This window comes from Macrobrachium rosenbergii, chromosome 46, assembly GCF_040412425.1.
Source record: "Macrobrachium rosenbergii isolate ZJJX-2024 chromosome 46, ASM4041242v1, whole genome shotgun sequence".
In the NCBI taxonomy this organism is placed as follows: Eukaryota; Metazoa; Arthropoda; class Malacostraca; order Decapoda; family Palaemonidae; genus Macrobrachium; species Macrobrachium rosenbergii.
This window is the reverse complement of record NC_089786.1, coordinates 52,040,821-52,058,724: the sequence shown is the minus strand read 5'-3', so window position 1 is coordinate 52,058,724 and position 17,904 is coordinate 52,040,821. Positions and strand designations below refer to the sequence as shown.

At 39.4% G+C, this 17,904-nt stretch overlaps 2 protein-coding genes across 4 annotated transcripts in view; one reads left to right on the top strand and one right to left on the bottom strand.

Annotated features, from left to right (window-relative positions):
- The window catches only part of Pi4KIIalpha (phosphatidylinositol 4-kinase II alpha), an 81,114-nt gene extending 77,038 nt beyond the window's left edge, over positions 1–4,076 (bottom strand). Inside the window, exon 1 of one of the 2 annotated variants that reach the window (XM_067089800.1) lies at positions 3,707–4,076. In XM_067089800.1, the coding sequence (XP_066945901.1) occupies positions 3,707–3,893 (187 nt within the window). In that variant the 5' untranslated portion in view covers positions 3,894–4,076. The remainder of the gene's footprint in view (positions 1–3,706) is intronic. The other variant, XM_067089803.1, reaches the window with a different exon arrangement.
- LOC136830343 (4-hydroxyphenylpyruvate dioxygenase-like protein) overlaps positions 1–9,495 on the top strand; it is a 57,578-nt gene extending 48,083 nt beyond the window's left edge. Inside the window, exons 2-6 of one of the 2 annotated variants that reach the window (XM_067089797.1) lie at positions 5,749–6,606; positions 7,374–7,543; positions 7,741–7,892; positions 8,082–8,212; positions 8,550–9,495. In XM_067089797.1, the coding sequence (XP_066945898.1) occupies positions 5,756–6,606; positions 7,374–7,543; positions 7,741–7,892; positions 8,082–8,212; positions 8,550–8,697 (1,452 nt within the window). In that variant the 5' untranslated portion in view covers positions 5,749–5,755 and the 3' untranslated portion in view covers positions 8,698–9,495. The remainder of the gene's footprint in view (positions 1–5,748; positions 6,607–7,373; positions 7,544–7,740; positions 7,893–8,081; positions 8,213–8,549) is intronic. The other variant, XM_067089798.1, reaches the window with a different exon arrangement.
- Positions 9,496–17,904: the final 8,409 nt, after the last annotated feature.

Here is a 17,904-nt window from a genome sequence, read left to right as displayed (position 1 = left end):
AACAAGGCCTACCTGATCAGTTGCTTACGTTTGGCCTAAAAATATGATTGGACTAGACAATCGCCCATTATTTGGAATGAGGTTAGCCTCTTGCCCTACAGAGAGAGAGAGAGAGAGAGAGAGAGAGAGAGAGAGAGAGAGAGAGAGGCAAGGCTTTGCTGAAGACATCAACAACATGGCTACGGTCGATACGTCTGCATAGCGAAGACAAGGCTTTTAGCAGCGCGATGTGAAGATAGACATTTTCTTATACACGGCTGGTTATGACACTTACACCAGTGAGGTTGTTTATTTGCTTTTCTTATTGTTCCTGTGAAGGAAATTTAGTTTTGCTAATATATGTTTACAAAGGCGTTTACGTGACGGAATTTTTTTTTTCTTTTTTCGACAAGGTAGGATACGGCTTTAGTTAGTTTACACGATTTTATGTACGCGAAAGGACGCGGCTTCTCATGACACCGTGTTGAATGAATGCCTTTCCACACGACAGGATAAAGTTTGTGTCAGCATTTTTCACATAAATTGCACTTTTACACGCCAAGATACTTTCTACGTTTGTGTTACACGGCTCTCTTAAAAAACAACACGATATGGCTGTTTACACGGATGCCTGCACGTTTTTTTTTAAATACATCACGATACACGCTAATATCGTGGATTTTAATTCTTTTACATGACAATTTATCTGTTAAAAAGCTTGTTTACAACATAGGAAGGAAACTGATTATCATTTACAAGACACTATACTGCTTTCTGATGCAGTTATCACCTCTCTCTCTCTCTCTCTCTCTCTCTCTCTCTCTCTCTCTCTCTCTCTCTCTCTCTCTCACTCTCTCTCTCTCTCTCTCTCTCTCTCTTTCTCTCTCTCGTGTAAACTAGAGGGCTGTAAACGAGTTCCTGGCCTGTTTACATGACGATATGTCTAAATTGTGAAGGAATCTTATCATTTACTAGACACTATACTACTTTCTGATGCAGCTATCACGTCTCTCTCTCTCTCTCTCTCTCTCTCTCTCTCTCTCTCTCTCTCTCTCTCTCTCTCTCTCTCTCTCTCGTAAACTAGAAGATTGTAAACAAGTTCCTGGCCAGTTTGAGTGACGAAATCTGTCTACATTGTATGACACGAGTTCCATACACGACGAGATCTTACTTGGCAAGCTACGATCTTACATTAGACCGATAATATTAAGTTACAGCAACAAACACATTAAACCAACTCCTATTTTGAGTTAGTTATCACTGGATAATATTAATCACTAATAATCGAGTTATGACGAAGGGGATTTTCCCCCAGACAGGAGGAAAAACCAGCCGTTTCCCGTTAGGCCTAAAAGGATTTGCCGGAATCGAGGAGCCAGTGGAGGATGACGTAATGAGGACGACGACGACGGAGAGGAGGAGGATGAGGGAGAGGCGAAGAGAAGGGAAAGGGAGGAGGGGGGGGAGGGGGATCAAAAGGAGGAGGAGAATAAAGGATATGAGGAGGAGGAGGGGGGATAAAGTAGATGAGGAGGAGGAGGAGGGGGATAAGGGAGAGGAGGATGAGGAGGAGGGGGATAAGGGAGAGGAGGAGGAGGAGGAGGGGGATAAGGGAGAGGAGGAGGAGGAGGGGGATAAGGGAGATGAGGAGGAGGAGGGGGATAAGGGAGAGGAGGAGGGGGAGGAGGATAAGGGAGAGGAGGAGGGGGAGGAGGATAAGGGAGAGGAGGAGGGGAGGATGATAAGGGAGATGAGAAGGAGGAGGAGAAGGGAGATGAGTAAGAGGCGCGTAAGGGAGAGGAGGATAAGGGAGAAGGGAGATGAGGAGGAGGAGCGTAAGGGAGATGAGGAGGAGGATATGGGAGATGAGGAGGAGGATAAGGGAGATGAGGAGAAGGGAGATGAGGAGGAGGCGCGTAAGGGAGAGGAGGAGAAGGGAGATGAGGAGGAGGAGGAGCTTAAGGGAGAGGAGGGGGAGGAGGAGCTTAAGGGAGAGGAGGGGGAGGAGGAGGAATACTAAAGGGGGAGGAATTGCAAGAAAACTATTTAATTCCTCACCCTACAACCAGCCATAACTTAAAGACAACTTATTTTATATAAATCAAATTGCAAAAACCATTTCAATAACCCACAACCGGGCAAATCCTTAACAACCATCTTCATGAAATAATCAACGAAATACATTAACTCTCAACTTCCACAACCTTAACTAACAACAGAAACAGTTTGGTTGGAAGATTTACAATAAAATTCTTATAAGTAGTTAAAATTTCCAGACATTTTAGACTTCTACAGAAAGCATCAAGCTTTAGTAGACATATACGGTACGGTTAAAAACGCTGTAGACATTATTAGACAACATATACGGATAATAATTAACCCGAGTAGACACAGTATACGGATGAAACTGTTACATTATGGTCTAGGCCTAATAGGTAATTTAAGACTGTGAAAGGTCGCAGTCAAGTTATATATTCAATGGGCAACTTAAAAAGAATGCAACCAAGTTGTATAAATACAAAGTGCCGTAGGGGAATGGAGCAGTTAAGTTGCATATTTATTAAGCAACTACCAATTTTTAGACAGCAGCATTACACAGTACACTTTGGTACAGAAATAGTCACAACTATTATTCCAGAATACGGTTAGGGCCATTTTCTCATTCCTGAAAATTGCTTTACTTTTTTTATTTATTTGTTACGAGGCTTTTAGATAACGACTGATGGACGCATAAGTTGTTACTGTTGCTGTTGCTTTTGTGTAAAAGTTCCTTAACCAAGTTGCCAGAAGCAGTCACGCAATGCATAATTGCACGTAACATTTGCCATTGAATAATTGCCGGCAACTATGAGAAGCCAAACCTTCATTGAACTTAAATGAAGTTATCAACCATACTACGAACATAATAATAATAATAATAATAATAATAATAATAATAATAATAATAATAATAATAATAATAATAATAATAATAATACTTCAAAATGCAGTTATCCACCAAGGCATTATCTGGGAGAACACACAGTCTCTAACCACCTAAGCCAAAACTACAAACACTATGTCCTAGGCCTAGACCTAACACAAACACTATGACCTAGACCTAAGGCGGCACACTGAACTAGACCCAAACCTTACACACAAACACTATGAACTAGACCTAAGCCTAACACACAAACACTATGACTTACAGTAAACCTAACAACAAACACTATGACCTAGACTTAGGCTTAACACACAAACACTATGACCTAGACTTAGGCTTAACACACAAACACTATGACCTAGACCTAACACAAATGCTATGACCTAGACCTAGACCTAACAGACGAACACTATGACCTGGACCTAACACAAATGCTATGACCTAGACCTAGACCTAACAGATAAGCACTATGACCTAGACCTAACAGATAAGCACTATGACCTAGACCTAACACAAACACTGAGACCTAAGTCTAAAACTCGGACACTATGACCTAGACCAAAGCCTTACACACAAACACTGTGACCCAGACCAAAGCCTAACACACAAACACAATGACCTAGACTAAAGTCCTAACACAAACCCTGACCTAGACCAAAGTCCTAACACACAAACAGTATGACCTAGAACAAAATCTTAACACACAAACACTATGACCTAGAACAAAGTCTTAACACACAAACACCATGTCCTAGACCTAACACACAAACATTATTACCCAAACCCCGCCAAATGTTACCTTACCTGAACTGATGTTATTATTCCAAGTCCCATATTCAGCCCAGCTGTCATCGCCGATCAGAGACCGCTCGTGGCGATCATCCGCCTCGACCCCCTCCCCCCCACTCGGCCCCCCTCCGTCCATGATAGGGGGGCTGCTGCTGTCCCTCACCCCTAGGCCTAGCACGTGCAGGTTGAGGCCTATATGCATCAAGCTGTCTTCTGGAGAAAACAGGAGGATGCGAGGCTGAGGCTGGAGGTTCTCTCGGGGTTAAATGGAGGGAAATTCGGTTTGGAATCGCACTGGATAAATAAAATGGAAGACAAATAACCCGACCAGCCGACACTTCGGTACTGAGGGAGATTGTTGCCGACTTTGGCCGATGAAACAATGGACGAGGAAGTTAAAAAGAGTTGATGATTTCGACGCCGTCGCCGGCGCCATCTTTTGGCTAAGAATTTGAAATGGAAACGCGATAAGCTTCGTGTCTGTGTATGCATATAATTCTACATGCATGTATACGTGTATGTAGTACACTCGTGTATGTATGTGTATGTGTGTATTTACGTGACTTTCACAAGCAAAATCCGATTGTGTTCGGTAATAGTCGAACTTTTTTTTTTTTTAGAAAATGTCGCAAAATATACTTCTGAAGCTTCACGCATTTTTTACCATTAGATTTTGATATATATATATATATATATATATATATATATATATATATATATATATATATATATATATATAATCGTGAAAGTAATGCAAATGATATATAAGTTACAAACTACGATCAACAACAAAAAAGTTAATGAAAACATATTCGGTCATCAAATAATATTAATAATAATAATATTATTATTATTGGATTAATCTGTCGTCAGAATGAAAAGCCCTTGCTGGCATAAGCCTACCTTAATCAATAATAGCAACTGCAGAAAAATTCCGTTACAGCATAAATTGTATCTTTACGCGTCTATACAACGATGACATTGTTTTGTATGTGTGTGTTTGTGCATTCATGCGTGTTTTGCTTCGTTCTGTTATAAAACTGTTTTTTTTTTTTTTGCATAACTTTTTAGTGTACTGTTAACTTGTGAGAAATTCTCTCTCTCTCTCTGAAAATCCAGCATTCCTGTGTTAGACTTTTAAATTTAATTATATACCGGGTTGTCAGTTGGCTTGGCAGCATCTTGGTTTAAGAGAGAGAGAGAGAGAGAGAGAGAGAGAGAGAGAGAGAGAGAGAGAGAGAGAGAGAGCAGCACCACCAATTTCTATCCGGTAGACAACATCAATCGCTATTTCGTTATCAGTCTGTTTATTTTATAACCGACATCATTCTGTGTTTTACAACTAGCAACCATCTTTGTTCTATGGCCAAGGTCAATCCCTATTTTATAACCATCTATTTATTTTATAACCAGCACCAACCCTATTGCATAACCACCACCTGTCTGTTTTATAACCAGCAACAGCCTATTTTATAACCAACAGAAATCCCTATGTAATGACCAAGATCTATTATTTTATAACTAATACTAATCTTTGTTTCATAACCATCAGGCTATTTGATGACCAATACCAACTCTTTCTTATAACCAACACGGTCTATTTTGTAACATCAGTCTATTTTTTAGCCAACATCAACTGTCTTATAACCAACATCGGCCTATTTTAAAACCAAGATCAGTCTCTGTTTTATAACCATCAGTCTGTTTGGTAAACAACATCAACTCTGTCTTATAACCAACAAAGTCTATTTTATGACCAACATAGTCTATTTTGTAATCATCAGTCTATTTGATAACCAACATCAACCCTGTCTTATAACCAACATCGGCCTATTTTAAAACCAACACTAATCTCTGTTTTATAACCATCAGTCTATTTGATAACCAACATCAACTTTGTCCTATAACCAACATCGGCCTATTTTATAACCAACATCAGTCTGTTTTATAACCATCAGTCTATTTGATAACCAACATCAACTCTGTCTTATAACCAACTATTTTACAACCAACATCGGCCTATTTTAAAACCGGCGTCTTTCGCTCTTCCTCCCCAGCTCCGCCATGAGTTGCTCCGTCCTCCACCACGTGGAGGTATGCGTCAAGGACGAGCGAATCATCCACCTCCTCCGCAGGGGCTTCGGCTTCACGCCCTTCGCCTACCGCCTCACCCCCGGGGCGTCCAAACTGGCCCTCAGGAGCGGAAACTCCGTCTTCGTCGCCGTGAAGCGGAGAAAGGTCGACCTCGACGGCGAATCAACCAACCCGAATCGACACCACCGGAATGGACTTCCGGTCGATGGGGACGAAGGACACAACGAGGCCGGTGATGGCTGTCCCCAGGACGCCGGGGAGCACTGGACCGTCTTCTGCTGCGAGGGGGCGTCGAGCCACGCCGTGGATTCGGTCTTCAACGTGGCCTTGGTGGTGAAGGACGTCGATGCCGTAACCCAGAGGGTTCGGTCTAGGGGAGGGCAGGTGATCAGGGAGCCCACCAATCTCCCTGCGGGGGGGAGGAAGAAGGGGGAGTCAGGTCACGTCAGGTATTCCATAGTGAGGTCGTGCTGCGGGAACGTAGTCCACACGCTGATCGACAAGTCGAACTACGGCGGGTTTTTCTTGCCGGGTTTCGAAGCCGTTGGCCACCAGGGGGCGAAGCCCAACGGCGTTCTAGACCGTATTATCGGTGATTTTACTAGACCGAATCCTTCTTCTTCTTCTTCTTCTTCTCCTTCTTCAGCAGAATGTACGAATCTATGGACCCTCGAAAATCAATCCTCAAATCAATCCTCTCCGCCGCTGCCTCTCTCGACCCACATCGATCACGTGACCTACGTCTGCGAAATTGGCAAGTCCAAAGAGCTGCTTGCTTGGTATGAATTCTGCTTTGGGATGAAGCGGTTTCTAACTAATAGGTGAGTTATTATTATTATTATTATTATTATTATTATTATTATTATTATTATTATATTACTGCATGTGACGAGGGAATCTGCTTTTAACAGTAAAATATCATTAACAGTGGCCCGTCACTTAACACCTACTTTTAAAGGTTACAGAATAATGAAATTACTCTCTATGTGAGAAACCTTTTACAACTCGAATGCTACTTAAATTGGTATTCTGGAATCAACCAACAATTTTTAACAATTGAATGAAAATTATTTAGTTTTTAACCAATCATATGATGGAGTTATTTTCAGATAATAATTTGGAATGTAAAACTTCTGTTGAAGAGTCAAACTATTAAAATATTAGAATATTAAAAGGCTTAATTTGGATATGCTTTTAATGTAAGCCTCATACAGGAAGCAGATTTTAAATAATCAAAGTAATTAGTTTAAATGTGCATAGATAATGCTATAATTTTTTTTATTTTAAACCCTGCTCTTTTCATAATGAATAATAGTGAAGACGGTATACAGTAATTTGTGTATACAATATCCAAACTTCAATAATAGTGAAAATTGTATACAGTAGTTTATGCATATAATATTCAAACTTCATTTTTTTATTATAATTCATAATTGCCCCAATTTGTTTTTTGTAATTCACAATGTCCACATTTACAAGATGAAAAGCAAAAAAACTAAGCCAGACGACGCAATAAACAACAATCTATCACAAAATACGGCAAAAAAAAAAAACAACAAAAAACAGTTTTCTCTCTCATTCCTCAAAGAAAAGAAAGCGAAGAAGAGGGCTTCGTCCTAGCTGACAACATAGGCCTACGCCTGAAGGTGATGGAGTACTGGAAATGTGCGGAGTCAGGGCTCGCATTTCCTCCTGAGGAGGCGAACGAAGGCGATTCGTCCCTCAAACTGGTCATTGCAGAACCTTTGCCGGAAGTTAGTAAGTAGATTATTAAACAAAAGTGGTTTTCCAACTGTTGGAATAAAAAAATACAAGTCTATTGGTTCATGTAGGCCTATAAGGCTGGTCACAAATTAAGATGTAGTTAAATTTATTCCATAAGGCTGGTCATAAATTAAGATATAGTTAAATATATTCAAGTATATTGTTTTAATTAAATATATTGTCTTTTCCAGGCAACAGCCACGTAGACAAGTTCCTAAAATCTCACGGGGGCCCAGGAGTACAACACATAGGCCTACACACGCCCACCATGGTGGCCACAGTCGACTTCATGGCCAGAAATGGAGTGGTCTTTAGAAAAGCTCCTCCAACGTATTACGAAGAGGTATTTATGAGACTTATAACGTCTAAACATATTAGATTGTATCTGGCTATGACTCAGACACTTTTTGACGAAACTTAGAAAAACAACTCGCCCAAAATTCTCTTCAAAAAAGGAAAATACAATATGGATATAATATTTATCATCATCTGTTGTATGAGGTCATATATCTCTGTTCTGTTCTCATTTTAGGGAATAAAACTAGAGGAGATTGTTGAAGCAGGTCACTCGGAAGAGATCAAGCTATTCCAAGACTTGGGTATCCTTCTAGACACAGAGGCCGATGTCTTCACAGAGGAGGAACTGAGCCAAGATAAAAAGAGGTAAATTTTTTCTGATTTTGTTGTTGTTGGTGAGGATAATGCATAATATTTCAATGATAATACCATATGGCACCATTGAGGATTACAGTTCATGGTGTGCGTGCAATTTATGCCATTTCACACGCTTTTTCTCCACCTGTTCTTAATCACTTGCTTTGCACGTGCAAATTGCCGAAAACTTCTTCTTTAAGTTAAATTTTAGACTCTCATCCTCTTTGAAAGAGACCAAAAATATCAACAAAACAAACTAATCTATGGCATAAAAAAAAGCTACGCAAAAAAGACATTTGAACCCAAAATGGCGGTTTATTTTTTCTAACTAACGGTCACTTCTCAGCTACCTACTCCAAGTCTTCACGGGGCCTGTGTTTGACGAGGACACTTTCTTCCTGGAGGTCTTACAGAGACGGGGCGCCAGAGGCTTCGGCTCAGGGAACATCACGGCTCTGGCCAGGTCTATAATGTTGCACAATCAGAGACAGTAAGTCCCACTTACTGAAAAAAGATGTCTATAGGCCTACAGAATAGCCACCCTTTCCGGACGTAAGGAAACGACTATACAAAGAATTCTGATACTTGTAGATGTTACCCCAAAGTCTATAATGACGAAGCTTCATTTTATATTTTGTTTCCGTGTTGTATATATTTTATTGTAGGATTATACTGAATTAAGTATATATATAGTGAAATTTAAAGCTTCAAGCTTTCCTTTGATTATAAAAATTATAAAAAAAACTGTCTTTCATTATCCTAACCACAATCTTGTACAAATTCTAATCGGATTCATATTTTTGTATGAATTCTGTGAACGCAAATAAACTAAAAAAAGGGGCTAGCATTTGTTAAAAATATGCCATTTAAAAAAAGATCAGTATTCGAACACACAGACAGGAAAAATGATTGGGTTCTGCATAAGGAAATTAAAACCGGCTTGTCTTAATGAATGATCTCTCCGAGAAGAAGACATATTGGAGTGATCAGAATGAATTATTGTCGTTATCTGTATTTATTACAATATCCAAATTAACTCGTTTTAAACAATAAGCAGAGCAAAGAAGGGAATTCTAATATTATAGGACGCGGGTTTTACATTTTTCAACATCTATCGTTAACTAGGCAATAGGGAGAATTATAAATAAGGATTTTAAATTTTTGTTATATATATAAATCTAATATAATTTCTCATACTCATAGGCCATTGCTAGAAAAGTTAATTCTATAGGCCTATAGAGTAATATCTGAGTTAAATCAGCTATCTATGTAAAATATAGAATAAAAATTTAGATTTTTTGTTTTTTTTTCCAATGTGAATGGCATTACAGTAATCGTAGAAATTCATTTATTGACGTAAAAATCGTAATTTTAATCCTGTTACAAAATGAAAGCTAAGGTTGCAAGAAGCCAGTTCAATATTACCGATATTTTCAATAATAAATAATTATAATTAATCATTTAAACTACTTTAATTAATTGTCAAAATATTATTGTTCTGAAATCTGAACACTTAATCTTAGGTACCACTTTATATTTGGGTGATTTTCATCAATGCAGTTTAGTAGGTGGGAGTTTCACTTAATGATTCGTAAGCACATCAGGGCTAGTACTCAAAATGGCGAAACAGTGATTCATCTACAGTTTCACGTGTTTAGTACTATCCCCGGGGATTGAAATGTATATCGCCGTGTTTAGTACTAGCCCCTGGGGCGTGAAATCATCATGTATTTCGCCGTGTTTAGTACTAGACCATGGGGGTCGAATGCATTTCGCATGTTTAGTACTAGCCCCTGAGGGTGAAATTTATTCCTCCGTATTTAGTACTAGCCCCTGGGGGAGGGTCAAACGTCCCTAGGTGCATTTCGGAAAACTGGTACTTAGAAAAAATCATCAAGTACTCACATATATTTTATTTATTTTTTATTGTGATGAATAATAATTTGCAAGAATTAATGTATATATAGAATATTTTGTTTATGATTTTATGAAGATTCGAAAGATATAATAAAGAAATCGAGTAGGGATGTTCCAGTTTTATTAGTTGTATTGCCGGTGTTGTCAATTTGTCGAAGATTAATTGGTATCACACAAAATAGGCCTAAGTTCCCTCGGCCATTACTTTTTTCTTTTCTCAAATCCCAACACCTAGGCCTACGAGAAGACAGGTCACAGGAGGTAATGTAGGTCACTATTGTTAATTTAATAATTTTTAAATTATAGGCCTAGTTATCACTTTTTTTTTAGGTGCTACCAGTAGGCCTAAATTTTCTTTCACCATGAGCCTGCTTTCCGAAAGCAACTTTGAAGAGAAATTGTGCTTTTTCGTTTCTTTTAGTGTACCTCCTTTTATGTTCTCTTCCATTTTACTTTCCTGAACCCTCTCCTAACAGTTGATTCATAGTGCAACTGCAAAAGGTTTTCCTCCTGTTACACCTTTCAAACCTCTTGCTCTCAATTTCCGTTTCAGCGCTGAATGACCTCATAGGTCCCAGCGCTTGGCCTTTGGCCTGAATTCTATATTCAGTTCAATTCAATCCACACTACGCCTAAACGAACAGAATCTGAGCATCCTGGTAAAGCTGAACACGGAGAACTAGCCTAGGCCTACGGCCCCTCGGATTATTGGGCCCTAGAACAAGATAGGTTAGGCCAGTGTGCCATTCTAGTCTAAAAACACTGTAAGCATCCTCACCTGGGCGAAGCTGTTGACAGTGCTCCTGACCTGTGGTACCCGGCTGCACTGAACTTAGCTGGATCCCATCACCAGTTAAACAGAACTGTTGCCACATCCTAAATTACAGTCAATTCTTCGAGCGTTTTGTTTGGTAAAGTTTTATAAGTTGCCACTACGACTCCAGCCAGCCATTTTTGCATGCAAAACCATTTTGGGTTTTTCATGCAAAAATGGCTAGGAAATGATCGGGGACTAAAAGAACCTAAAAATACCACCCTAAGGTAACTTATTATAGGGGTGTTTACTGGTTACAGTTTTGCCATATTAGCTATGGAGCGGGGGTGGGGGCCCGGTATTCTCTTACCTTATAAGTCGTAATTTGATTGATCTTTTATTTATCATTTATGCATAGTGTTCATGCGGGTTCAGATAACGAGAATGAAAGCTCTTTTCAAAAATGTACAGTAAGCTACAGTTTCATGAAGTATATTAGCAACTTACAAAATAATACCTTTTATTTAACCTAGCCTTAGGCCTACTTTTATGAGTCTTCACATGAAGTAATGTTATATTAGCCAAAAGCTATCAAGTGTAGTTACCAGTTGTCAATTGGTAATGCTGCACAAAAGGTCCATATGTGTGGTTTTGGTGTGAAGTGTCACGTTGAGCAGGGGGTGGTTCCATTGGGGTGTGCCCTGTAGGGGGCTAGTGGCGTCAGTGCACCTCGTGCAGTGCACTGTAGGCATTACTTAGGCTCTTTGCATTATCCTTTCAGCCCCTAGCTGCAACCCCTTTCATTCCTTTTACTGTACCTCCATCCATATTCTCTCTATTCCATCTTGCTGTCCAACCTCTCCCAACAATTGTTGCATAGTGGAGCGGCAAAAGGTTTTCCTCCTGTTACACCTGTAAGAGGTGCAAAAGAAACGAGTAGGTAAAAGTTACTGCTTGTTTCTTTTGCACCTCTTACAGTGGTGACCCCGGAGTGACCGGCAGGAGTCAGTATCGAGGAGGCGCTTACGCCTCATGTCGACTAGCTGGCCGAAGTGCGCCAGGAAGTCGGCCCCCAGGAGCGGGGTTCCTACGTCCGCGACGATGAAGTCCCAGGAGTAATTTTGGCCAAGGATGGAGATCGACAGGGGCCTGGTGCCGTAGGAGAGGATGGGGGATCCGTTGGTGGCCGTCAGGAAGGTGGCCGGGTCTGGTTTCTGGCTGCGGTCCTCCCTGGATGCCGGGAAGATCAATCTGAAGGCCCCTGTGTCGACCAGCATCATCCTGCCGGAGACGGTGTTGCGGACATAGAAGCCTACTGGTTCTGGGCCCCTGGGTTTTTCGGTTGCCATGGCAGTTTGTCCTGCTGGCCGCCGCCACCCACGTTTTTTGAACGGGCAAACGAGCAGGGCGGCAGGCAGTTTTGGGCATCCTTGCCAAACCACTTGTGGTAGCGACAGAGGCCCAGGGAACTCAATTTGTTGTGGGTCGGTGGACGTCTCCTGGTGACGGCTTTGACGCCCTGCTCCACTTCTTCTTCCGGCTGGACGGACCTGACCGACTTTAAACCTTTCTGGTCTCAATTTCCCTTTCAGCTTTGAATGACCTCATAGGTCCCAGTGCTAGTCTTTGGCCTAAATTCTATATTCCTATGTATATTCCAATGGGGGTGAAGCCCCACCCCCAGCAGGTCAGGGCATGAGTTCTTAGGATTAGGATGAGGGAAGGTTAGGTTAGGATGCATCTCGTAAAAATGCCCTTGATCTGCTTGTAAGCAGACTGAATACCCTTGATCTGCTTGCAGGCAGACTGAATACCCTTGATCTGCTTTGTAAGCAGACTGAATACCCTTGAGCTGTTTGTAAGCAGACTGAATACCCCTGAGCTTTTTTTTTAAGCAGACTGAATAACCTTGATCTGCTTGTAAGCAGACTGAATGGCCTTGATCTGCTTGTAAGCAGACTGCAACCTGTGGAAATAGGGCTAACATGTGCAACTCTTGCCCTGCTAGTATGCAAAATACTTGAGACAGTCCAAAGTTGGGGGTGACACGCCCAATAAGGATGATTTTGCTTACTATATGTTTACAGTACACCGCAAAAGTAATGTTTGAAAAATTTAAACTTTATTGCTAAAACAAGACATTGAAAAGAAGGCTCCTTTAGTTGTTTTATTAAATGAATACGTCAAGAAACTACAATTTTTGCATAATTAATTATGCATGAGTACTTCATAGTACAGTATAAACCTAATTAGCTGTTTCATTACAGAGCAAAGATTGATTGCTAGAGCCCCGTTCCCTATTCAGTGATTCATCAATTTGCAATTTTTCTTTTGTAAATTTTTGTCAGTTCATCAGAAATTGATATTAATTACAGTTTGAGTAACTGTTTTATACCAGTATTTTAATATTTTTTGTAATTAGTGATATGGAAAGGAAAATTTTCAATTCTCTGCATCACCTGTTCCTCATTGAAATACTGCATATTGAATGATGAGCAGGAAAGATATAATGTTATGCAGTAATTTTTCTGAAAATTCATGAAACCCTTGTAATTTTTACCAGAGTGGTTTTTGTCAGACCGCAAAACAGTGAATAAATTAATATCTGGCATGAGTTAGTATGGTTGGAGGACAGAATTCTGTATAATGAAAACCAGAAGTCAGTACAGTACAGTACACCCTTATTCTGTGTGATTGCTCTGTGCAAAATGTTTTTAGTTTGTAGGTCTTGCATTTTAGGAATTATTTCAGGTTGAATGTCAGAATAAACCAGATATTTGCTCACTCAGTTTAGTCAGAATGGGCCTTACATTAAACTAGTTAGGGCACAGCGTGCATGAAGCACCTACAATCACTTGGAAGGCATTCATCTTAAGTTAACCTAACCTAGGATGCAGTGCTCTAGCAAACCTCTGGGGAATTGCTTCCCCTAGACACCCCTTACAGGCAACCAGTTTTCAAATCAAATGTAGTCGCTGCCCGGCAGTGTGTTCAGGAGTTAAAATCACTGAATTTATCTCATCTTCTTAGGGCAAACTTTATATATAATTCACCCTCGGCACTGAAATACAGATTTCATATTTTAACTGCCCTTTTTCAAAACCAGGACATATTAAAGGCAATTGATCTTCAGTTTGAATTTTACTGACATGTGTAACCAAGTGATAACCTCACTTCTGAGAACTATAACATAAACCAGGTGTTTCTGGAAGTTGTTTGTCTAATAATTCCTCTGTGTTGAAGGCTTTGCCAAGCTGAAAAGAAACCTGACCTTGTGGAACAGTCAATAGAAGACTCAGTAACAGGACTATCTGTAAGGACTTTAGGGGAACATTCGCTAATTGACAATGAAGGTCAGAAACATACTGTACTAGAAATTCTGCTGCACTTCTGTGTTAACACAGTACTGTATTGTTATTGTAAAATCCTGTAAATGGTAAATATTTTAGTAATTAATTATTCCATGAATTTCACATTTCTGGTATGAAACCAAGTTTTCTGACTGATTGTTATTTCATTGCATTTTCACCATTTTTGTCGTCTGGTACTCACACCTCTCTAACTGAGTATGGGGATTACAGTAAAACTGGGTTAAAAAGGTGGACGAAATAAATAAAACTGGTTGATTTACACCAACAACAATGACAGTACAATCTCAAAACCTGGAAAAAGGTTAAAGTAATATATGCGTCATTGACGACTGTAGAGAAAATGACATTCTTTAACGAAATCTGACGCAGACGGTCCCTGGTTTATGGCAGGGGTTCTGTTCCCGGCAGCGCGCTGCGATCCGAAAATCGCCGTAAACTGGAACGTCGTAATTGTAAGTGCCATAAACTGGGTTATGGCGCCGAAAAATTAGGTCAATGGCGCCACCATGAGCCAAGGCCTTAAAGTCAGAACTGCCTGTATGAATATGTCTGTAAAATTTTGACCTAGTTTCATTCCTGCTGATAATGATGGTAGTCTCCCTAAAGCTTAAGGGTTTTAAGTGTCTTTATTGCAGTATGTCAAGATCAAATACACAAGAGAAGGGTCATATTTATCCTCCTATACATTATTTATCAAAGATGCCTGTACGACGTTATAAAGAAATTCCTAAAAACTGTGAATCATTGTTTAAAACGTATATATCCTATCCTAGCATAAGAAGTTTGGTCCCACAGTGGCTAGGCATCATTTCCTGAACCGTATCTTAATAGGAACTGTCAATTGTTTTTTTCAGGCGTTGCATTTCCCAGTAATTTCCATAAATGCCAAGATTGTTTATAGCTTTTATCAAATTCATGTTTCTTGACAAAGATAGTGTACATAGGAGGTATAATTACTGAATTTATTTTAAAAAATGTTTGTGTTCCAATCAAATATATCATTGCCTTAGAAACCTTAATATCTACTTGTGGAAAGGTGTTTGGAATAGCTAGGAGTTTTCTACTACAATGATGTCAAATGGAAGAAGGTGCCATTTCTATTATGGAGATGAGATGTCTTAGTGGGCTGTCAAAACTTCTGTTAATTCCATAAAATCTCTTTACAGAACAGAATATAAGATTTAGGCCAAAGACCAAACGCTGGGACCTATGAAGTCATTCAGTGCTGAAAGAGGAACTGACAGTAAAAAGGTTTGAAAGGTGTAGCAGGAGGAAAACCTCGTAGTTGCACTATTGAATCAATTGTTAGGAGAGGTTGGAAATTAAGATGGAAGAAAGAGAATATGAATGGAAATACAGTATAAGGAATGAAAGGGGTTGCAGCTAGGGGTCGAAGGGTCACCGCAAGGAACATTAAATGCCTACTGTGCACCATAAGAGGTGCACTGACTGTACTAACCCTCTATGGGGTAAAATCTCTTTGCCATATTTTGCAAAGAGGGTAACTTCAGAAGTACTAAAGACATATTGCTTCCAAGATATGATCTAGTGGTTCCTTCACAGCCACGTCAGTCACATGCAGCCTTATGTCAATGGACGGATAATACCCGGTCACATTAAGCCATACCATTCAAGATTGAGAGGCCTCAGTTGTGCGTTCTCAGACCTGCAGACGATGCTCGCATCTCTCCTCACTTTCTTGTGGGACTTGAGAAACAGCATTCCCCCTCTTTCCAGGAAGACCATTGTATGAACTTAAAATGTCGTCATAATTTCCATTATTACATTTTATTGTTTTTAGTCTATCATTGGTGTTAACTTTCTTGTGTTAGGTTTCGGCATTTAGTTAGGAGCTGGGGTTTTCCTTCCTTCCCCTATAGGTTTACTGTGAGTTATTAAATTTATCTTTATTTAATCTTCCTTTTGTTTATTGTTATTTACAATGTTTTATCTTTAGTTTTATTCAAGTCCACAATGGAAATTTGGGAAGCTTGGTCTTGTAAGACTTGTAGGGGAATATTTTCATGGATCAAGTATTATTCTTAAGTTCAATTTGAGCTTAGTCTCTTGTTACTATCCCTGTACTAGTCATTAGTAACTTTAATTCAATACTGTATATGCATTGTAAACATTCTTTAGGACTTGAAAATTAATGGGTTCTGCAGGTCCAGTTTGTAGCAAGGTCTTCGTACCAGCAAACTTTTTATGATATTTTTTAACCCCATGAGATTTTGGGGATCATTCACCTTGTCTGTAGCAAATCCCACAGATTGCTTGTGGACATTTTCTATTATCATTTGCTGTACAGTAATTCTATTTTTCATGGTATTATGCTTGCTACGGTGTCATATGAATCTGAATAGCCTTCCTATACTTAATAGGAAAACAGTGAAACATGTTGAAGTTAAGCTTAAAATTCTAGACCGATGAGATCAGCAACTGATGTCAGAATTTCAAGGGTTGGTTATTGCACGAATATAAACGGCATCATTAGAATACTGAGGACTTATGCATTTAGGTCCGAATAACCTGCATTGAAGCCGTTTTGGTACAAATAACTTCCATTACCTCCTTTCTGGCATATAATTTATATTTCTGTGGCTTATTTATTGTGGTGAATTTAATTTTGCCCCTTATGATTTCATTCCTGGCAATCAGGTACGTCTTGTGTCATGAATGTTGTCACATTTTAACCCGAGTGATTCTAGGAATATATTTTTCCAGTAACTTCAGTGTGTGGGAGAATAACTGTTGGATGTTATTTAACTGTGGCATGATTATGAACTTAAATTTATGGTTAGGATTTCTTCGATTGGGAAAACTTGCTGCCTCACTCTCCTACCAGGAAGGGCATTACTTTTGATAATGGTATGTATGAGTCATGCTGGAATGTCCTGCAAGAGAAGAGTTTGGGATAGACGATGTACTAGATTTTAGTGGATTTTGCAATTAAACATTCATGATTCCTGTGGGTGAAAACACGCTTCTTTTGTCGGGCACAGGTTTCATAACTTTCTCTAGAACTGAAGACCGAGTTCTTAGCATAAGACTAACAGAAGCACTTAAAATTATTTTAATTTTAATGCCTGTGGTTATTTTAATACCTGTGGTTATTTTAATTTTAATGCATGTGGTTGCATGCTGTGAACCTCATTTGTGATTCACTTTAAGTGGTATACCTATTTGTGTTTAATAACAGTCATGCAGTAGTGTGTATCTTCACACTATATAGGTTCAGAAAAAGTGTGCTTGCTTCTTTCGCTTGGGGAAATATTTTGCTGTACTTTAGACATTGCTCTATATCTCATCTTTAGTTTTTTGTACATTTTTCTGTTTCAGGTAGTGTGATTGTTCTTTAATTTCTCCTCTTGTATACGAAACAATATACTGATCTTTAGATTAACTGTACAAGTCATGTTTAACTAAACCTTGAAATTACTAATCTCACGTAATCACCTCACGTAATCACAGCACCATTGTCAGCACCCATATTTTACATTACTTGTTTAGCAATAATGATCTGCTAAGATCTCTTAATTTGTGGTTTGTTTAGTGTAACTTTTTGAAACTTTGGTTACAGTATTTTCGTCTTTTCAGAACTAGAGAAATTACTTCACCAGTCTGTCCCAAATCAGATACCATTAGTCATTGAAGCTGGA